The 23791-nt window shown below is 36.4% G+C and overlaps 1 protein-coding gene across 2 annotated transcripts in view; it reads right to left on the bottom strand.

Annotated features, from left to right (window-relative positions):
• The window catches only part of FANCL (Fanconi anemia complementation group L), a 300594-nt gene that overhangs the window by 93348 nt on the left and 183455 nt on the right, over positions 1-23791 (bottom strand). The window contains exon 1 of one of the 2 annotated variants that reach the window (XM_021088208.1): positions 6191-6394. The exons of the other annotated variant lie outside the window; for it this stretch is intronic. Coding sequence (XP_020943867.1) covers positions 6191-6286 — 96 coding nt within the window. The 5' untranslated portion in view covers positions 6287-6394. Of the gene's footprint in view, positions 1-6190; positions 6395-23791 lie in introns of those variants that run through there. 2 annotated transcript variants of the gene reach the window in all.

The raw sequence follows: 23791 nt of genomic DNA, 5'->3' as shown, positions 1-23791 counted from the left end.
GTAGGATTCTTACATTATAAGGGAAGAGGTATACTTATAATTAAAGATGCATATTGTAAACCCTAGAGCAAACACTAAAAAAAGAGACAAAAATAATATAGCAAATACTTAAAAAAAAATAAGACGACAAGAGTTAAGTAATAAACTCGTGAAATGCACAAATAGGAAAAGGAAAAATACATAAAAACAAACAGCAAGATACAAGATTTGAACCCAATGATATTAATAATCACGTTAAATATAAATGGTTAAACACCCCCAACTAAAAAACAATGATTGTCAGACTGGATAAAAAAGCAAGGCCCAGCAGTTTGCTTGGTGGCTCAGTAGATGAAGGATCCAGTGTTGTCACTATTGTGGCATGCGTTTGATTGCTGGCTCAGGAACTTGCACATGCCACAAACGAGATCAAAAAAAAAAAATCAAAAACAAAAATAACAAAAAGCAAGGCCCTGAAGACATCCACTTTAAATATAAAGCTATAAATAGGTACATATAATGAATCAAAAAACGATAAACCATGCAGACACTAATCAAAAGAAAGCTGAAGTCACTATGTTAGTATCAAAGAAATATATAGATTCCAGGGCAAAGGTTATTACCAAAGTAAAAAGGGTCATTTTACAATCATAAAGAGTCAGTTCTGCAAGAATGCTTACAATCATAAGTTTATGTGTCTAAAGAACTTCAAAATATGAGGAAAAACTTATAGAAATGAAAGAAACTGAAAAATCAACAGTTATAAAGTAGTCCCCACTTATCCACAGTTTCACTTCCTCCAGTTTCAGCTACCTGTAGCCAACTGAAAATATTAGATGAAAGATTCCGAAATAAACAATTCATACATTTTAAAGTATGCACCAGTTTAAGTAGTATAATGAAATCTTGTGCTGCCATACTCCATACCACCCAGGACTTGAATCATCCCTTTGTCCAGAGTATCAGCCCATTAGTCACTTAATAACTATCTTAGTAGTAAGATGAATTATCTAGTATCTCAGTGTTTATGTTCAAGTAACTTATATTTTACTTAATAATGACCCCAAAGCCCCCCAAGAGTAGCAATGCTGACAATTTACATTCTCTCACTGTACCTAGTTTATAAATTTAACCTTAACATAGATATGAATACTTGGGGAAAAAGAATGGTATATATAGGATCCAATACTATCTACTATTTCAGGCATGCACTGAGGGCCTTGGAACATATCCCCTGCAGATAAAAGAGGACTAAAGTAGTTAGAAATTTCAATATCCGCTTTCATTAACTGAACAAATAGAAAAACTGCAAAGATTCTGTAGAAAACCTTAAGAGCATTATGAACCAATTTGACTTGACATTTATAGAACACTCTAACAGCAGCATAATGTACATTTTTTTCAAGTATACACAGAACATTTACCAAAACAGACCATATTATAGGCCATAAAAGAGTTCCATATAATTTTAAAGAATTCAAATCACACAAATTATATTCGGTGACTAAATTATAAATCAGTATCAAGAAGACATTTGGAAAATCCTCAAATTAGAAACATATATTCTTCTAAAGTAACCCATGAATCAAGGAAGAAATTAACAAGTATTTTGAACCAGAAAAAGTATATATACCAAAATCTGTGTGATACAGCTAACACCGTCTGAAAGAAAATATATAGCACTAAACAACTGTATTTTAAAAGAAAAATGACTCATGATCAGTGACATAATATTCCACCCAAACAAACTAGGAAACTGAAGATCAGGAATGAATGAAACAGAAAAATAATGAAATCAAAAGTAGTTTCTCTGAGATCAGTAAAATTTATAAGTCTCCATCCAGATGTATCAGGAAAAAAAGAGAGAAGTCACAAAATACCAGTAACAGAAATGGGGATGGGAGGTATCTTTGAAATATAATTTCTTTGATACTTCTACCTTTAAGTATTGGTACTTCATCTCCTTCTGAAATATGGACTGGATATGAGTCTTGATTTTGACAAAAAGAATAAAACATACGGAATTCCCATAGTGGCTTTACCAGTAACCAACCTGATGAGTATCCATGAGGATGAGGGTTTGATCCCTGGCCTCGCTCAGTGGGTTGAGGATCCAGTGTTGCTATGAGCTGTGGTGTAGTTCACAGATGCAGCTCAGATCCCATGTTGCTGTGGCATAGGCCCACAGCTGTAGCTCCAATTGGACTCCTAGCCTGGGAACTTCCATATGCCGTGGGTGAGGCCCTGAAAAGAAAAGGAAAAAAAAAAAAAAAAAAAAGAGGGGGGATAAAAACACAAGTGAATTTGTAACTTTACAAGCTGATTAAGAAAAAAAGTATTGTGCAGCTGTGTGCTGATCTCTGTTTTAACACTCAATCATCGGGGGGAACTAGCTGCCATGATGTGATGACAATCAAACAACACTATGGAGGTCCATGTAGTGAGGAACTGAAGCTTCTATCAGGAGAAGTAAAAAACTTGAGGCTTCCAATCAATAGCTATGTGAATGACCAATCTTGGCAGCAAACCTTCCAACTCCAGTCAAGCCTTTAGATAAGAGACATCCCAGCCAAAACCTTCACTGCAAGTTCAGGAGGAACACTGATCCAGGGCCATCCAGCTAAGTCACATCCAAATTCCTGACCCACAGAAAAGGTGAGATAATGTTTTTTGTTTAGGCCATTAAGGTATGAAACAGTTATGCACAAAAGGTAATGAATATAGGAAGCATCATTACAGATTCTAAAACCATAAAACGATAATAAGAGAATTTAATGAACAACTTTTAAGCCAAAAAAGATTTAAAAACCTACACGAAATTAACAAAGTCCATGAAGCAAATGAACCACCAAAGCTCACTTAAAAGAAAAACCTGATAATATGGAAAACACCTTCTTTTAATCACACACAGCTCACAAAAAATAAAATTTTTAAATGAAGAAGTTCCAGAGTAGAATTTTAACAAACATTACTAGTCACAATGACCAAAATAAAATGAAAAAAGGAAAAAAGACCTTCGATGAGAAAAATGTTTAAATCTGCTTTTAATAACTCCTGGGTACAATAAAACTACAAAATGAGTAGTTTTTTTAACTTAAGTTCTAAAAAATGATTATAAAATACTACATATCAGCATTTACAGGATACTTTTAAAACAGAGAAAAAAGGAAAATGCAAAGCCTTAAAAATATTTCAATAAAAATGTGCTCTGACTGGCTAAATCTGGGACAATTTAAACATCAAACAGGGTGGTAAGAATTTTAATGTATTATTTTTTAAATCCATGAGCCTGATATAAATAAATAGGAAAGTGGAAAAGCTACTTTTTTTTATCAGAGAATGCCAATTAATAAATAGGACAGAGTTAGAAAATCATCACTGGCAAACATCAGTTAACTAACTAATCATCACTGGCAAACATCAATTAACTACAAGGTGGATGAGAAGAAGTGGAATATGATGCTCTGGAGTAGCTTCCTATAAGTACTTAATAATTAAGAAGGAAGGAGTTCCTGTCGTGGCACAGTGGTTAACAAATCCAACTAGGAACCATGAGGTTGCGGGTTCAATCCCTGGTCTTGTTCAGTGGGTTGAGGATCTGGCGTTGCGGTGAGCTGTGGTGTAGGTTGCAGATGCGGCTCGGATTCCGCGTTGCTGTGGCTCTGGCGTAGGCCAGTGGCTACAGCTCTGATTTGACCCCTAGCCTGGGAACCTCCATATGCCGCGGGAGTGGCCCTAGAAAAGGCAAAAAGACAAAAAAAAAAAAAAAAGTAATAATTAAAGAGGAAAATCTGGCAGATGCCACCTTAAACAGGTGATCAGAGATAACACCATCAATGAGGCCTGATGACATCACACACCCTAAAAAGGAACATAGCAATTCTGTGGCACAGCTGCCAAAATTGTATAACCTGAATTTAATGATGAGGAAATATCAGTCAAATCTAAATTGAGGGACATTCTACCTAATGACCAATCTGTACTCAAAAATCGACAAGTTCATGAAAAACAGAGACTAAGGAATTATTCCAGATTAAAGAGACAGGACAACCAATGTAATGTGAGATTTTACATGAGATGATAGGAGGCTGGAAATGGGTATAAAACACATCATTGCAACTTATCAAAATGAGAATTTGGACTCCAGATTATGTAATGGTATTACCTTCTGATTAAATTTCCTTATTTTGGTCATTTTACTTTGGTAATATATGAGTGTGTCTTTGTTCTCATAAAATATACACTGAAGTATTCAGGAATAAGAAAGCACTATGTCTGTACCCTAACCTGAAACTGTTCACGAAAATAATGGGTATACACACCCACCCACATACACTCAGAATAATCAAATGGAGCAAATGTAAAATGGTGAGTCTCCTTAGAGGGTACACTCCAATTCTTCCTACAGCCCTGCTATTTTTTTTTTATTATGTTTTTTCTTCATTTTGTATTAGAGAAGCAATTAGAAAATTCTTTTGTTGTTGTTGTTTTAAGTTAAAGAGCACTTTTTTTTTTTTTTTTTAAATGATGGATGTCCCTTTCCCCTTGAAGGGAAACCTTGCTATTTTTCTGTAAATCTGAAATTATATGAGACAAACATTTTTAGGCAAAACAAGCTCCACCAAACAAAACAATGCTAAAATGTTTAGCTTAGGATTTCAACAAGCCACTTAAAACAGGTACAAATAAGAATTATAGTTACAAGTATCATAAAAATATTTCATCTAATCTGAATTTTGATGACTACACATATTTTCTAAGAGGCTGTAGCAGATACAAATACAAAACACTTTCCTTAAAATGCCTAAAATTAGGTATAACAAACATAGTTCCTGATAAAAATGTAACTTAATATCTCAACTTTTCGACATGTGAAAGTTTTCAGCTAGATAATTCAAGACCAATACTTCCAACTGAGAAAGGGAAAAGTGAACTAACTTTATACAGAGGTAGCAATGACTTTTAACCTCAACTTTGTGATGGGTACACAGAGTTTAAAAACAAATGAATTCCAAGTATAAGGTCTATAACCTTCAGTGTATCCTGATTAGTTCTACACCTAATATTCCTAGGGACAGGTGTAATTTTCACTTAGCAAGTGAATTTGATAATTCACTCAACATTTGAGAGGTTACTACATGTTTTGAAGAGACTTCAAAACTTATGCTAATTTCTAGAATGTGGCCCCTATCCTCAAAAATTTGTGTGTGCTGGTGGGGGAGGGGCACAATATTGAGTGTAGTGGTCAGGAAGCCGACTCTATACTCTTCAATTCTAACCTAAGGTAGCTTGGTGCAATGTGGAAAGGGAAAACCCAGGAGTAGAATCAGATAGCCTGACTTTAAGAGCGTCTGCTGCGAACATAGACAAGTAACTTAATCTCTGCACTTTCCCATGCCTTTATTTACTCAACTATAAAAAGAGAATAACGATTTTCTTAAAAAAATTTCTGCCTCAAAGGGCTGAGGATTAAGTGAGATATTGTACCTGGAAAGCGCTTTGTAAACTTCAAAGCCCTACACGTGTTTACTATGTGTAATAAACTCCACGAGAGGCCACTTGCAATCAGCAAAGGTAATTAATTTGGCTGTCAAGATTTCCTACAAAAAATATCGCAGCTAGATGTGCTCGGGTCCACAGGGCTCTGCGGCGAGCCAAAATGAGGTTTTCCTCCAAAACGATGTTCTTTCTACAGAAAACACGAAAAAGGTGAGCGCAGATTATCCTGTGACTGGCCCCCAACCTTCAAGGGAGTGAAGGATGTTACAATACAGGCAAGCAAAAAACTGACCAATTTAAAAAACAAAATCAAACTTTAACTGCGGGACAGACGCTGAATAAGTGAATTAGGAGGAAGGCAAAACTCAGCAAGGGGCGGGGACGAGGGGCGTGAACGAGGGGCGCGAATATGCGCCCCGCCCCCTGCTCACTCGGCGCGCGCGGGTCTCCAAGCGTTCCCGCCCGAGCGGCGAGCTGCAACCACCTCCCAGGCGTGCCCGACCCCGGCGTGCCAGATCCCGATGCATAGTTGGCGGCGAGGGCCGGTTTCCTGCCACAGCCGCAGTTCTCGTACTTCTAGTCTCCGAGAGGGCCGCCCCTCTTAGTCCCCACTAGTCCGAGCGCGTAACCCCTCCGGTCAGACTTCCAGGGGTGCGGCTGCGCCGCTAGAGGGAAGCTCTCCTAGCAAAAGAGCATCTACCAGGGCGAGTACCTGAGCCGAAATGAATCCTTCATACACGGTTTTCGCACGGTTCTGGGGCAGAAGCAGCGGGCACTGCCGCAGCAACCTCGCTTCCGTCTCCGCCATGGCCCGCGGTTCGTGGAAGCGCCAGGACCTGCGGCCGCCGGGCCCCGCACATGCGCAGTCCTGCCTGCGCCCAGGGCGCTGAGAGCGGAAACCCACGCCTTGGCGGGAAAAAACCTCGAGGCTTCCAGGGGCGAAATCAAGATCTAGTGCTAGTCGTGACACCTGGGTTTAGGGCCAGTCAAGGTGGGCACAGCTGTGCAGGAGCAGCATTGGCCCCAACGGGAGGCAGGAGGGAAAATTGTTTTCAGGTTCACGGTTCTGACGAAAAAGGAGCATTCTAGCCTTGGCTGTACCAAGAGCCATTTCGGATACATACATTAATCCAGACTCGGGTCACCACCAGACTTGGTTCTGGTGTACTGCGCTCATAAATATTTAAGGCAAAATAGTAGGGAAAATTGCTGATGGACTTGAACCAAAGTTAACTTTTCTTTAACAACCCTTTCTACATATTTCTCTAACTCGAGAGTGGTAGTTATACATTTCCTTTTACTAAGGATTCATTAAGGAACTTGTTGATATTTACTGTACGATCATTTTAATCCAGTCAGTATTCAATACATTACGATTTTGAGCCCTAGTGTTTGCAAAACATCATTGTAATATGCTATAGGTTGTGCAAAAATGAGTAATCTGTGTACCCTCCCATCTTTATTGCCCTCAAAATAGGCTTAGATTTCTTGAAGACTTAAAGCTTGACAAGAGTATTCTGGATGCTTCGGGGAAAAAAGAATGTTGCAGTAATAGTTAAATACGAATTACACTGAAGCAGTAGTTCTCAAAATGTAATACTGGAGCCATCCGCATCATCTGGGGTCTTTACAGAAAGGCGTATCTTCACCTTTCTCTCAGACCTAGGAAATCCCAAACTCTGGGAGTGAGGCTCAATCATCTGTGTTATAACAAGCCCTCCAGGTGTTTTGATACATTAACATGCACTCCAGGTGTTAAGGGTAAAGTTTGAGAACCTCCTCAGAGGCATGACATACTCTCTACTCAATTATGCAATTCATTTATTAAGGATGACATGCTGCATATTTTTGATGGGCATAAACTGAAGGCTGTACAATTGTAGGACCAACACAAAGATTATTAGGACATAGAGCCACTGCCCTCAAGGACTTTATAACTTATGTGTGAGCTAAGACCTTTGCTGTTTCCAATACCTCAAACTTCCCCACCACAACATTTTCCCCATAGAACCTCTACCCTTTCTTCAAAGTCCTCAGCTGCTACCTTTTTTCAGGAAACTTTAATCTGCTGAAAATTATTGCTCTCCCTAATCACTTAGTATATATCGTGGTTCACTCTAGGTATTTATTAATTATTTACTAAATTAAATGACACCTGTTAGTCCTATAGGTAAAATAAAAAAATAAGTGTTATTAATCTTTGACAAGGGAGGCAAGAACATAAAATGGGAAAAAGAAAGTCTATTCAGCAAGCATTGCTGGGAAACCTGGACAACTGCATGCAAAGCAATGAAACTAGAACACACCCTCACACCATGCACAAAAATAAACTCCAAATGGCTGAAAGACTTAAATATAAGACAGGACACCATCAAACTCCTAGAAGAAAACACAGGCAAAACACTCTCTGACATCAACATCATGAATATTTTCTCAGGTCCGTCTCCCAAAGCAATAGAAATTAGAGCAAAAATAAATCCATGGGACCTCATCAAACTGAAAAGCTTTTGCACAGCAAAGGAAACCAAAAAGAAAACAAAAAGACAACTTACAGAATGGGAGAAGATAGTTTCAAATGATGCAACAGACAAGGGCTTAATCTCTAGAATGTATAAACAACTTATACAACCCAACAGCAAAAAAAGCCAATCAATCAATGGAAAAATGGGCAAAAGACCTGAGTAGACATTTCTCCAAAGAAGATATACAGATGGCCAACAAACACATGAAAAAATGCTCAACATCGCTGATTATAAGAGAAATGCAAATCAAAACTACCATGAGATACAACCTCACACCAGTCAGAATGGCCATCATTAATAAATCCACAAATAACAAGTGCTGGAGAGGCTGTGGAGAAAAGGGAACCCTCCTGCACTGCTGGTGGGAATGTCAACTGGTACAGCCACTATGGAGAACAGTTTGGAGATACCTTAGAAATCTATACATAGAACTTCCATATGACCCCGCAGTCCCACTCTTGGGCATCTATCTGGACAAAGCTCTACTTAAAAGAGACACATGCACCCGCATGTTCATTGCAGCACTATTCACAATAGCCAGGACATGGAAACAACCCAAATGTCCATCGACAGATGATTAGATTCGGAAGAGGTGGTATATATACACAATGGAATACTACTCAGCCATAAAAAAGAATGACATAATGCCATTTGCAGCAACATGGATGGAACTAGAGAATCTCATCCTGAGTGAAATGAGCCAGAAAGACAAAGACAAACACCATATGATATCACTTATAACTGGAATCTAATATCCAGTACAAATGAACATCTCCACAGAAAAGAAAATCATGGACTTGGAGAAGAGACTTGTGGCTGCCTGATGGGAGGGGGAGGGAGTGGGAGGGATCAGGAGCTTGGGGTTATCATATACAACTTAGAATGGATTTACAAGGAGTCCCTGCTGAATAGCATTGAGAACTTTGTCTAGATACTCATGTTGCAACAGAAGAAAAGGTAGGGGAAAAAATGTAATTGTAATGTATACATGTAAGGATAACCTGACCCCCTTGCTGTACAGTGGGAAAATAAAAAAAATTATAAAAAAAAACCCACAAAAAAAAAAACCACACACAAAAAAATAAACTTCAAACTAAGATGCAGTCGATGTGGCAAAAATATTGTTTTAAATGCTAAAAACCCAAATTCTCAATAAAGATATTACAACTGTGAAAAAAAAAATAAATGTTAAAGAATTCATTGGAAGGAAGGAATTTTTGAGTTGGCTTCCATTTATGATGTCATAATAATCAGGCTATATAGTACTATTATTGACTTTATGGGGTTTATTGAAATTATAAAACAGCTAGTATGTGTAAAGCATTTTCACACTTTAGTTTTGATGGCAGTGCTCTTTAGGTAGGTATTTTTTTATAATGTTTATTTTATATGGAAGGAAACTGAGATTCAGAGATACTAAATAAGTTGTTCAAAATAGTGACTTAGTGACCCATACAATTAAGATTAAACCCAAGTCTTCTAGATTAAATAATCTTTTCATTAAAACATGGCAGAAATTAAATTTCCCACCATGAAACTCAGGAGAAATTAATCTGAACTTGTCGATGATTCACGCTAACAGTTTTCAAGAATTTCGTTTTTAAAGTTTGATAACAGATTTACCAGCATAACAGTTTTCTTTTGAATATAACATTTCCTACCTAAGATACACATATTGTGAAAATAGAGCCTAAGATCATTTTTCTCAGTAATTTCCTCAGAAACTAAAGGTTTTCCATGAAAGTAATATTAGGCTATCCTCGTTATATACATTAGGGAAATGCAGGCCAGAAAAGAAAGTAATTTTTTCAGAATCAAACTGTTAGAGGTATATGTGTGTGTGTACATCATTATATACTTACATAGAAAGACCAAACTAATACTATTCTGGGAACTCTTAAAAACTTCTGGAAACTTTCTAAATAACAGTTTAGTCTTCCGTGAACCAACATGCACCCCTGTCCAGACAAGCCATCTTCGTCACACTCATTCCCCTTACCATTGATATACCAAACTGTGTAGCTCTTAGCCAAACAGTTGATCCCTTGCTTCTGAATCTTCGTAACCAATTTATTAGATTTAGAGATTTTCACAAAAATTTATTGTCAGATATCATCTTAGACTCAAAGGAAGAGATATCCAAATCACCATTCATGGTAGTTGAATTTGTAAGTGAGCATTCCATGTTGATAAAGTCTACAATCTTCTTATTCAACCATCAGAAGACAAGGAGAGATGCCATATAAGGACTTTTAAATTCATTGACTCAACCATTCTCCTTAGGTGTTCAAGACTAAGTGATGAATCTCACTACCATCATTAACTCACATGTTGGGCAACTGCTTACATGTAGTCCAGTCTAAGACAGTCACCTTCAAATTCACAGGGAATACTCAATATGTTCAGAAATCAGAAAGGCAATGAACTATTACTACCATCAGCATTATTTTAATTTTGGGACCACTCTGACAAACTTCATGCAGATCCTCACCAAGTTCAAGTTCTTCAAGGCATCCTAGGCATGACTTCTTGTATATATTCTGCAGTAAAAGTTAATAGTATTTAAATGCTATTTCCTGAGAGAGAACAATATTTTCTAACATAAAAAAAAAAACCTAAATACATTTTCATGAATGGAAAACACAACTTCCAGAATGGTATGTTTACTACAATATCATTTATGTTTCAATAAATAAGTAAGCTCACAATATATTACCAGCACTGGTTACTTTTGGGGAGGGAGATAGGGGATAAGGAATGGGAGTAATAGCCTGAGGAAACTTTCATTTATCAGTTATATTTAAATTTTTAAAAGGAGAACATTAGTCTTAAATTTTTAAACATATGTACAATTTGAAATAGCATCTACCACTATTTTATTGCCTAAATTTTTAGCTTTGTCATAGGTGTTTCTTCTCCCAGCTCCTGTCCATAATGAAAGATGATAGGATGACAACAATTAACATTAATGAGAATAATAAAGGAACAATTGCTTGAGCATAGTGAAAGATATAGGAAGAATGTTGGGAAATGCCAACATTAAGGAAGAATCCTCTAGGTTGATAGAAAATATGGTGGAGCAGGAAGACCCTGGGCTTGTGTCCTCCCAAGCTTGTTTTACCATAACGATGCTGGTGCTGGCAAGTATCATTTTGGAGTTCTCCCTCTAGCTTATTAGTGCCAGGGGTTTATTCACCCACAGTGGACTAGCACCAGTTCTTGGATCCCCTGGACTGAGCAACAATCAGCCATGCAGTTATCCAGCCCTAGCTACCCGTGATCCATCGGCCACTGCACAAGGTGGGCCCCGGCAGTCAACCAGACCTAGGGAGAGCCTTGCCTACCTGCATGCCCACAGTAGTTGGCCCCAACACAACAGAAGGGCCCACACTGCCCACATAGGGGACACCCCTATAACATATAGAGTTATAAGTAATCAGAAGGGGATAAGATGTTGGGCTGCATAAAACATCTCTGGCATACGTCCATTCTCCAAAAACAGAAAATGTAACCAACATAAACACTGAATTAGGCAAAAAGAGGAGAGGAATATGATCCAAACAAAGAAATAAGACAAAATCTCAGGAGAACACCTAAGTGGGGTGGAGATACGTAGTCAGCCCAATAAGAAGTTCAAGGTAATGATCATAAAGATACTCAATGAACTGAGAAGAGTGGATGAACACAGTGAGATGATTAATAAAAGGTTATAAAATATGAAGAGGAATTAAATGAGGAGGAAGAACACAATAACTGAAATTCAAAGTACACAATAAAAAATCAACAGTAGATTAGATGATACAAAGGAATGGATGAGTCAGTGAACTAGAAGATGGAGTAGGGGAAATCACCTAAGCTGAACAGAAAAAAAAGAAAAATGAATTTTTTAAAAATGAGGATCATTCCATGTGGGTAGAGACCTTTGTTTTATTCTGTTGTGTCCCAAGTACCTGGAGCAAAGTCTAGCACTTAACAGGCATTCAATAAATACTTGTTGAATTTTTTAAAAATGAGGATCATTTAAGAGACTTCTGGGACAATATCAAATGTAGTAACATTCAAATTATAGGGGTCCTACAAGGCGTAGAGAGAGAGAAAGGGACAGAGAACTTATTGGAAAAAATAATAACTGAAAATGTCCCTAACCTGAGAAAGAAAACAGACATCCAGGTCCAAGCAGAAGAGAGAGTCCCCAACACCATGAATTCAAAGAGGTCCACAAAGAGACATTGTAACTAAAATGTAAAAAATGAAAGCTAAAGCTAGAATCTTAAAAACAGCAGGAGAAAGGCAACTAGTTATGTACAAGACAACTCCCATAAGACTATCAGCTGAAAAGCAGAAACTTTGCAGGTCAAAAGAGAGTGACAGAGTAAATTCAAAGTGATGAAAGGGAAAAAAAAAAACCCTACAATCAAGAGTACTCTATTTATCAAGGCTGTAATTCATATTTGAAGAAGAGATGAAGAGTTTTACAGACAAGTGAAACCAAAGGAGTTCAGCACCACGAAACTGCCTTCACAAGAAATCGTAAATGGACTTCTCTAAGCAGAAAAGAGCACAACTAGAATTATGAAAGGAAAATTTTCACTGGCAAAGGAAAATGTATAGTAAAGGTGATAGATCAACCATTTATAAAGCTAGTAGGAAGTTTAAGAGGGAAATGTAGTAAAAATCATCAGAACAAAAAGATATCAAATATGTCAAAAACATTAAACTCAGGAAGGGGGAATAAAAATGCAAGTTGTTAGATGTAATCATCTCAGATGCAGGAAAATCTTTTGACAAGATTCAGTATCTATTTATGATACTAGTACGTAACAAAGTGGATATAGAGGGAATATGTGTCAGCATAATAAAGATCAAATATAACAAAACTATAGTCAACGTCATACTCAACTGAGAAAAGCTGAAAGCATTTCCCCTAAGATTAGGAACAAGACAAGGTAGGCCATTCTCATCAATTTTAGTTAATACAGAATTGAAAGTCTTAGCCATGCCAATTGGGTAAGAGAAAGAAATAAAAGGAATCCATATTGGAAAGGAAGAAGTAAAACTGATACTGCTTACAAATGACATGATACCATGTATAGGTAAACCTAAAGGTGCCACCAAAAAACTATTAAAACTAATAAATTCAGGAAAGTTGCAAGATACAAAATTAAGCTACAGAAATTTGTTTCATTTCCATACACTAACAGAAACCTATCAGAAAGAGAAAATAAGAAAACATCCCATTTACTACTACCAAAAAGAATAAATACCTAGGAATAAATCTAACCAAGGAGGTAAAAATCCTGTACTTGGAAAACCATAATATATTGATAAAAGGAGTTGAAAACAATACAAATTGAAAGATACACCATACTCATGGATTGGAAGAATTAACATTTTTAAAATGACCTCTCCACCCAAGGCAACCTACAGATTCAGTGTAATCTCTACCAAAATACCAATGGCATGTTTCACAGAACCAGAACAATAAAACATTTTTAGATTCTAAAATTTGTATGGAAACACAAAAGAACCTCAATAGCCAAAACAATCTCGATGAACAAGAACAAATGTGGAGGTATGACACCCTCTGATTTCAAACTACACTGCAAGGCAACATTAATCAAAACAGCATAGCATTAGTGCAAAAGCATATACATAGATTAATAGAACAGAATAGAGAGCCCAGAAATAAACTCGTACATGTACATGGTCAATTAATCTGTGATAAAGGAGGCAAGAAAATGCAATGAGGAAAAAAAAAAGCCTCTTCAGTAAATGGTGTTGGGAAAACTAGATAGCTATGTGAAAAAACAAAACAAAACAAAACAAAACAAAAAAAACACTGAACTACTCTCTCACACCATGCATAAAAATAAATTCAAAATGTATTAATGTGAGACCTGAAACTATAAAACTCCTAGAAGGAAATATAGACAGTAAACTCTTTGACATTAATCTTAGCAATATTTTTTTTTCAATATGTCTCCCTAGGCAAAGGAAACAAAAGCAAAAGTAAACAAATGGAACCAAATCAAACTAAAAAGATTTTGCACAGTGGAAAAAACTAACAAAATAACTAGGCCACCTAGTGAATGGGAGAAGATATTTGCAAACAATACATTCAAGAAGGGTTTAACATGCAAATATACAAAGAAGTCATACAACTCACTATCAATAAAACAACCCAATTAAAAAATGGGCAGAGGACCTGAATTGAGATTTTTCCAAAGAAAATAAGCAGATGGGCAACAGATCATGAAAAGATACTCAAATTGCTAATCATCTTGGAAATATAAATCAAAATTGCACCAAGGTATCACTTCACACCTGTCAGAATGACTATTGTCAAAAAGAAAACAAATATCAAGTGTCGGCAAGGATGTGAAGAAAAGAGTACTGTCATGCATTATTAGTGGAAATGTAAATTGGACCAGCCACTATGGAAAACAGAATGGAAGGTCCTCCAAAAATTAAAAATAGAAATTTTAAATTTAATAGAACTCATACAATTTAGCAATTCCACTACCATGTATTTTTTGAACCTCAAAAACATTAATTTGAAAAGATATATGCACTACTATGTTCATTACATCATTATTTATAATAGTTAAGATATGGAAGCAACTTAAGTGTCCGCTGATAAATGAATGGATAAAGAAGATGTGGAATATTAACCATAAAAAAGAATGAAATCTTGGCATTCCCATTGTGGCACAGTGGAAATGAATCCCTGGTCTTGCTTAGTGGGTTGGGAATCCAGTGTTGCCATGAGCTTCGGTGTAGGTTGCAGACACAATCTGAATCCTGTGTGGCTGTGGCTGTGGTATCGGCCAGCAGCTGTAGCTGCCATTCAACACCTAGTCTGGGAAGCTTCACGTGCAACTGCGGTCCTAAAAAGTAAAAACTACAACCACCACCACCACCACCACCAACAACAAAAGGCAAGGTTTCATTCTTTTCTTCTTTTTTTAATTTTTTTTCACACCCAAGGTATATGTGGAATGCTACATAAAGGCTGAAAAAGTCAAGAATTGTAGGGGAGGCCTTTAGATTGGAAAAGTATTGATTAACTTAAAAGAACAATTTGTTCTTGCCTATTTTTCTATCCAAACATACAAAAGCAGTTCACAAATATAGTGAATAATTTTGGCATTACTTTTATGTATAAAGACTTGAGAAGACCATGCCCATGATAAATAAACTATAAAGACTTAGTTATGTGAGCAGAGTTTTTTAGATGATATATGGAGGAGATATCTCAGTTCCTAAGAACCCCATCCAAACTCTCTAGGAGCAAATTCCCTTATTAGGTAGGTTTGTCCAATAAGGAACCCAAATCCATTGGAAGTCCTGAATAATAATTTCTGCCTCAATCTAGGCAGTATACTCAAGGAGCAATGACACCCACAACCCAAACTCTGGTCAGCAAAGGAGCACTTAAGAGTTAAATCCATTGGCGTTCCCGCTATGGCACAATGGGATGGGCAGCATCTCAGCAGGTTCAATTCCCAGCCCAGCACAGTTAAGGATCTGACACAACTGTGGCTGGGATCTGATCCCTGGCCCAGGAACTCCTTATACTGCAAAGCGGAGCAGCCAGAAAAGAAGAAAAAGAGAGTTAAATCTGTTGAAAGAGTTAATGAGCTACAGAGGTGGGCTGGAATTAAGAGAATATTTATGGGATCATCATCTAAGGAGAGAGAGGAAGTAAATGGCTTGTTCAAAAAGTCTCTGAAGATTCCTAAGTCTCTGTTAAAAAAAAAAAAAAAAAAAAGAGAGAGAGACTCCAAGTTATCAGGCAATCCTCTTCTTCAGCAAAGCACATTAAGACTCTCTTCCTTGGAAATATCATACCCACACTAAAGCTGATGATAGAGAGATTAACGACTAGTATTCTTTTGGTAAACAACTGGAAGAAATGTTCTCCAATAGCTAACACCTACAAAGATTACAAGTCAGACAATGAGTGCTACAGCTAAGGCTGGGAGAATAGAGAAAAACTATTCACAGGAGATATAAACTTAGACAGGCCACACAGTAGAAGTTGTGGGAAGAAGAGACAAATAAATACTTAGAGCTAGGAAAGAGAAGGGTAAAACATGCAGAAAGAAAGTGAAGAGAAAAAAATGGCTGTTTATTTTGAAATTTTGCCTGAAAGATTAATCCCAATTTGAGTCTGATATTAGGGAGATGATATTTTCCTGGCTTTTCTCTTATGGTCCCAAGGTCACTGCTGGACCTCTAGCCATCTTCATTTGGAAGGGCAATGATAGCTTTTCCAGAGGCCTGATTGAAGTCTCATATCACATTAGCCATCCCATCAGCAAAAGTTCTGGGAAATGCAGTTTTTCAACTAAATACACTGCTATAATTCTGTTAGAATAAAGGAGAGAATGGCTGAGATGGGCCGTTTCCCATTTCTGCAACACTGTGAACCCTTCTTCAGCATCAATAAAAAGATTTGAGCTTCATGGCATTACATTATTAATGAAATGCATACTTTATATGACAAAATTTCAGACTGAAGATCCATTATAAATACATGCACTTCCAAAGATATAATGATATGTTTTCTTGTATTTTATATTTTTTCAAGAAGAATTTTCCTCTCAAAAGAAAACTAAAATTAATTTACATTTTATTGACTAACTGAATATTATCTATAAAGTATTAAGGATGAGAAATAAAATGAATAGGTAATATTTTAAGAAGCAATAAAGAACCAGTTTCACATTTTAGAAGTTTATGTGTGATCTACGTAGTAATGAAATATGCTACAAATAGAATGAGGAAGTCATGAAATCATAAGTATATTTGCCAGAATTTTAAATGTCCTTCAACTCTGAAAAGATATGGTTATGGTTTATGCCATTCCTTTAAATGCTCTTTATAGATAGAATTTACTAAAATAGTAATTTGATTTCTATGTAATGTTGCTTGTTTTATTAATAGTCTAATACAGCAGGTAAAGTAACATACATTATCTATAATGTGAAAATACCTAATTTTACAAAACTTTGAAAAATAACTAAATAAAAATAAATCAAAATCACTCTAAAATTCAGAAGTGATTTTATATATAAGCCACTTCCAAACAAAACCATTTCAAATATCTTAATAAAAAATTAGTAACACTCTGTTCTTTAAAATCCTAATTATATAATGTCACTGTTAGCAAGTGTATGGAGAAATAGATATTATCATACATTGCTGATAGTTATATGTAATTCAGAATATGTTTCTAAAAAGCAACCTGCTTACACATAGGTGGAATCATAAGTTATTTTCCTTCTAGTAAATATCACCTGTGAGAATATATCTAAAAAAACTAATCCAAAAGGGTTTATAGAACTAAGAGATGACCTAATGTCCAGGAAGTTGGAAATGTTCAGATTATATAACATGATAGAATGTCTAAAAGCCATTAAAATTACATAGATATATATGTGTGCATACATTATTTGTATATGTATAAAGTGTACGTGAAATCCCAGTATGTGAAAAAAGCAAATCAATGCCAAGAGAAATAGAAGGGGAGTTTCCTGGTAGCTCAGTGGGTTAAGGATCCAGCATTGTCACTGCTGTGGCTCAGGTCACTGCTGTAGTGTGAATTCGATCCCTGACCTGGGAACTTCCACATGAGGCTAGTGTGGCCAAAAAAAAAAAAAAAAAAAATAAGAGAGAGAGAGAGAGAGAAGGAGAAGGAGCTTGTATTATTAGTTGTTATTTTAAAGGTAAGTATCTTTTATTTTTCTTTGTAAAGCCAGTTTCTTAACAGTAGCATGCATTTTTTAAAAAGAAGGCATTAGCAGAGATTTTTTTATAAATGTAAATGCTGTCAGATATAAAATTATCTATTGAGTTGGAAGAAATACAGTATAATGAAAAGGGAGTTAAGAAACTTCGGTTCAAATGCTTGGTTTTTTATAAATCACATAATGATCTCTAAGGTCCTTTGCAGTTCTAAAAATGGATTTGTAAGAAATGAATGGGTTCAAAAGCAGAACTACACACAGTTAAATATGGATTACCTGAATAACAAACCTGAACAAAAACCTCACTTTGAAAATCTTATTCATATTGTCATTTACCTGCCAAATAAGACTGTGTTTGGAAAATCTAAAGTGGAATACTGAAATTGGATGGTTTTACTATTTTGTCAACAATTAGAAAGATAATTTTGTACACTTTTAGGTGGACAATAAATGCTTTCAAGAAGTGATGGAAAGTTATGAACCAATTATTACAGCAGGAGATGAAGTTCGTGTTCAGTACACAGGGAGCAGCAACAAAGAGTTGTAAGCAAAACATCTTTACATAAGTCTATTATTTATTTTGATGAATTAAGAAATTCCCCAAATACTTCAATGCTCATATTCAAATTATGCACTATAAACCTTATCAATCCAGATGTAGATAATCTCCCTTCTGTAGGTGCTTATAATTCAGAAATGACTATATATCATCATTCCAAAATTCAAGGTAATTTTATATACATATACATAGCCATTTCAAAATGACAAAAAACATTTTAAGTAAGTATAGAAAATTAGCAGGACTTTTAAAATATACTTCAAAATCTTCTTAAGTATATAAAATTGTTTCTTGTTAAATAGTTATAATCTTCAAATAGTTCATCTGAGGAAGATTCATTTTAATCTCATTTCCCTTTATAGCCTAAAAAAGGTACAAAGGAAAAGACATTGTGAAAGGAAAAAGGCACAAAGGAAAAGGTGTCACGTGTTGAGGTTGGCTAGTCAAAGTTTTATAGCTGGGACTTCATATGAAAACCTGACAGACAAAGATAAAAGATGAAATCATGCAAGTTTGTAGGACTTTTTTAGAGTATTATTCACTAGATTTATATATTAATATAACTATATTTTTAGTTTTGTACTAATACATTTCAGATAAATCATAATAGTGTGAAAGTATTTTCTATATTTAACATCTGTTCAATCCTTTAAAAAAGAGTATCCTACCTTACCTTAGTGTGCCTAATTTGATAGAAGTCACAACCTAAATTATACTCTCCTCTTAAACTGTCCTAAGACTCTGAAAAATATATGTAAAGTCAAATATAAAAACTAAATAACCTTATTGGATGAGCAAACAAATTCATCCAACAAATATGAAGCCCCATGGATAACCACTCTGCCAGAATAGTCTTATTTATGCTTTATTTAATTAATTTTCAACCAACCTCATTTCAGTCAAATACAACTTTACATACTGTACAAAATATATTAAGCTGAAAACCATAGTCCTTAAGCCACCTAAATGAAGCCATACCCATGTCAAATGTGACCAAGGGTGAAAATGGTTAAGAATGAATCTGTGTAGAGCCAGATGTCACAGAGAACAATGGATTTCTTCATGACAAGCAGAATCAAAACCCAGTCAAGAAATATTCTCAGCTGCCAGGGTAGGGGGTCTTTACAGTACCTACCCTACAAACATTCCTAACCTCTGTGATCATAGTAACTGCTCTTATCTTCTACTATTCCCTTTGCCAACTCGGTAAACTTACTACGTTTGTCCTATCTCTACTCCACCATTATAGTGTGTGTATGTGCTGAAGTGGGAAGGGGTGCTGGCAGTGACCAAAGAAATCTAAATCCAGGTTCTAATAGAGAGGATAGCTACCACTAAGAGATCCTGGAATTTGAGATGAATGCAATGACAGATGAAACTTTGAGTTGCCCACTTGGGAAATGGGGTGAGTATGGTTTTTATTTAAGAAAAGGAGGGATATTTGGTGGAGTACTACTGTGTACTCACAAAACCCATTTCCTCTTTCTCCGGGACCCATAATTAAACATTCCCAGCTTCTTTTGCTGTTTGATGGGGCCAAGTGATGGAGCTGTAATCAACGGAATGAGGATTTCTCATAAAAATCTTCTATGCATAATACAACATTCTCTTTTCCTATACATTAGCTTGAATCAACGGATTCTGATGCCCTCAGGAATGATGGAGGTACAAGGTAGAAAGAAGATCTATCTGAAATGTCTTCCAATTGACTTGATATGGAGGAGAAAAACTTTATTATAGTAAAGGCACTGAAATTGTGAAGTTCATTTGTTACACTAGCATGTAGCATGCATTATTCTTTTTTCTTTTTTTGGTCTTTTTTGTCTTTTCTAGGGCTGCACCCACAGCATATGGAGGTTCCTAGGCTAGGGGTCTAATCGGAGCTGTAGATGCTGGCCTAAGCCAGAGCCACAGCCACAAGGGATCTGAGCTGCATTTGTGACCTACACCGCAACTCACAGCAACACGAGATCCTTGACCCACTGAGCGAGGCCAGGGATCGAACCCGCAACCTCATGGTTCCTTGTCAGATTTGTTAACCACTGCGCCACGACGGGAACTCCGATTATTCTTTTTTTTTTTTTTTTCTTTTGTCTGTGGCATATGGGAGTTCTCAGGCCAGGGACAGATTCTGAGCCACAGCTGCAACCTATACCACAGCTGCGGCAATGAGAGAGGCTTTAACCCACTGTGTCAGGCCAGGGATCAAATGCATGCCTCCACAGTGACCCAATTCACAGTGCTTTTTTTTTTTTTTTTTTTTTTTTATAAGCATTATTAACTAATATAGTGGGTAGCAAATTGCTAGGGTACTTAGATACCATTTAATTATGAAAAAGAGTGACTTATGAGGAGTTCCTGATGTAGCTCAGAAGTAACAAACCCTACAAGTATCCATGAGGATGTGGATCTGATCCCTGGCCATGCTCAGTGGACTAAGGATCTGGCATTGCTGTGAGCTGTGGTATAGTTTGCAGATGCAGCTCGGATCCTGGGTTGATGTGGCTGTGGCATAGGCCAGCAGCTGTAGCTCTGATTTGACCTCTAGCCTGGGAACTTCCATATGCTGCATATGCAGCCCTAAAAAGAAAAAAAATAAAAATTAAAATAAAATAAAAAGAGTGAAGTAAGGGGTTTATTGTAAAAAGTCCAATATTTACAATATGACTTAGTTCCAAAAATTATATCTTTGGAACTCTTTAAACTTATTGAAAAAATTTTAGATGTCAGTAGAAATATGAGTAATTAAAATTTTTAATCTGGGGGATATTTGAGTTGAAAATATGAAGACCACTTCTCTGAGGCTGAACAGTTATTCTTCAGTGTACATCTGTGATAAAGCCCAGATGATATTACATAGTTTAAGAATTTGTCTTAGACACTTTCAACAAATCCGAAACACCTACTCTGGGATAAACAATTATAAATCATTTATCTATTTATCAAAGATTTTTTTTTCTTTTTTCTGCTGAACTTCTGTTTGAAAATACTTCATCAGCCTCTTCTTACATAGGAGTAATAAAATTAAATACCTTAAAAATAGCTGGTTCTACAGACTAGTAACAAATTCTTTCTGAATTTCAGTTAACATTTTATTGAATATAAGTTGTTCTTACTTTTCTTTTTCTTATTTCTAAAGTCAATAATTCTGGACATTTAAAATCTCAGAAGGAAAAAAGTCATTAAAAAGTTTAAAACTCTTCAAGAATTTTTTAGACTTTTGAGAGAAAATATATTTTAAACAGACTTTTAAAATCTTCAAATAGGAGTTACAATGTATGATTCCAACGGACCAAAATGTCAGCATATTTTCACTGTTTAAGAAATCTGGGAAATAATTACGTGTCAAGAGTAAATTAATTTTTCTCATGATATAATCAGACAATTTTCCATGTGCCTCAAATGTGTTTGGTTCCTTATCAAAACATGTTGAAACCTGCATTGTTTTGCTGTTATAATGATTTTAAAGATTTTTTTTTTTGCAGCTATGTACAAAATTTTAATTTCAAAGTAAATTAATGGCATAGTTCCTGCTGTGGCATAGTCAGTTAAGAATCTGACTGTTGTAGCTTGGGTTGCTGGGGTGGCATGGGTTTGATCCCCTGCCCTGAGGTGGCACTGGTTCGATTCTTTAACAGTGGGTTAAATGATCTGGAAATGCTGCAGCTGCAACATAGGTCACAGTTGCAGCTCAGATTCAATCCCTGGCCTGGGGATTGGAAACTTCCATACCCCATCACTGCAGTCATTTAAATTAAAAAAAAATAATAACTTAATGGCTGTGTAAATATATATTTAATATAATCAATAATTCAATGACTACATTTAGCTATTTTGACTACTGATTTTCTCAGTAATACTGACTACCAAGTCTTTTCTATTAGAAGTGGTCCATTATGGACACAGCTGAATAATCTTAACCACTGAATCAAAAATAAAAGATTTTTTTTCCTCAATTAAATAATTGAGGCAGGAGTTTCCCTTGTGGTGCAGTGGTAACAAATCTGACTACTATATTGGATTATCAAACCGTGATAATGTCAATGACTGAATGACAGGAGCAGATGATGTCAGTGGTTGGGGATCCCAGGCAGGACAGAGCAGGATGGGGCAAGACTTCATCATGCTGGAGTTCCTGTTGTGGCTCAGTGGTAACAAATCCAACAAGTATCCATGAAGATATGGGTTCAATCCCTGGCCTCACTTAGTGGGTTAAGAACCTTGCATTGCCATGAGCTGTGGTATAGATCACAGATGCGGCTTGGATCTGGCATTCCTGCGGCTGTGGTGCAGGCCGGCAGCTACAGCTCTGATTCAACCATTAGCTTGGGAACTTGTGTAGGTGCAGCAGCCCTAAAAAAAGTAGGCAGATAGATAGATAGATAGATAGATAGATAGATAGATAGATAGATAGATAGATAGATAGATAGGTGATGGAGGCAAAAACAACACAACTGGCCTGATTTATCCAAACTAGGGATTTTTGGTAGATTGAACCATTGACTATCAACTCTCCACTGAACTCTATCATAGTTGGGAATGATGTGCTATGCTAGCCAAATTTCCCTGAAGGACTGACTAACGTTGCCCTGCCTCCTGAGAAGGTTGGCCATTGACAACTGACTGTCAGCCCTTTCTGTGAATTGCCCTCTGCTGAAAAGTGAGTTGACTGGTCCGAAGTCGTGACTTGCTCCCAGGGCTGCACCCATCTAAGGATTGCTCATGCAGGGTCACAAAGCCTTCTCTCTCTCACCACAGCAAGGGACACTCTGAAGGGCTAACTGAGCTTCAGAGCCTTGTGTAATTAGCTGAGGCCTCTATGTCCTGAGTTATATTCCCACTTTTCCCTCCACTCAATCCTGCTTCCTTCTACCTACCCCACCCCCCCACAGGTGTTGAATCCCAGACAACTTCCTAATAAACTTACTCCTAATAAATTTTCCCCTTCAGAATCTTCTTCTATTGTGAAACTAACCTGTAGCAATCACCAATTAAAACTTGAATAAATATATGTGCAGTATAGCTGCTACTGTTGTCTAGAACTAAGAATTTAATTAGGGGATTACTTTCATTTGCATAGCTTTTCCAAAGCCCATTCTTATTTGATGTATCAGTTGAGGCTTCCGATAATTCTGTAAGGTGACTGAGGTAAAGATTACTATCCACATTTCACAGCTTTGTAAACCGAGACTTGGCAAGAAATGGCTACTTGGTTACATACAGAAGTTATTATTCATGTTTTCTTTGAGTTTGCTTCATTGCCTATAACACCACGTCTTTAAAGATTCCTATTCACAATTGCTATAAAACTCCATCTAGAAGTTTTCATTATATTGCCCAGCTCAAGAATAGGTAGTAAGTGCCTAGTCATCCTGGAAGTATGAAATTCAGTACCATAAACATATTCAGATTTTTTCAAGCTCTCATCCTCAAACTGCATTGCCCACACACACATTGCTCACACACACATACATTCTTTC

The sequence above is a fragment of the Sus scrofa genome, chromosome 3, assembly GCF_000003025.6.
Source record: "Sus scrofa isolate TJ Tabasco breed Duroc chromosome 3, Sscrofa11.1, whole genome shotgun sequence".
Classification (NCBI taxonomy): Eukaryota; Metazoa; Chordata; class Mammalia; order Artiodactyla; family Suidae; genus Sus; species Sus scrofa.
Note: the sequence above shows the minus strand (reverse complement) of the source record. Positions and strands in the feature narration are given on the sequence as shown.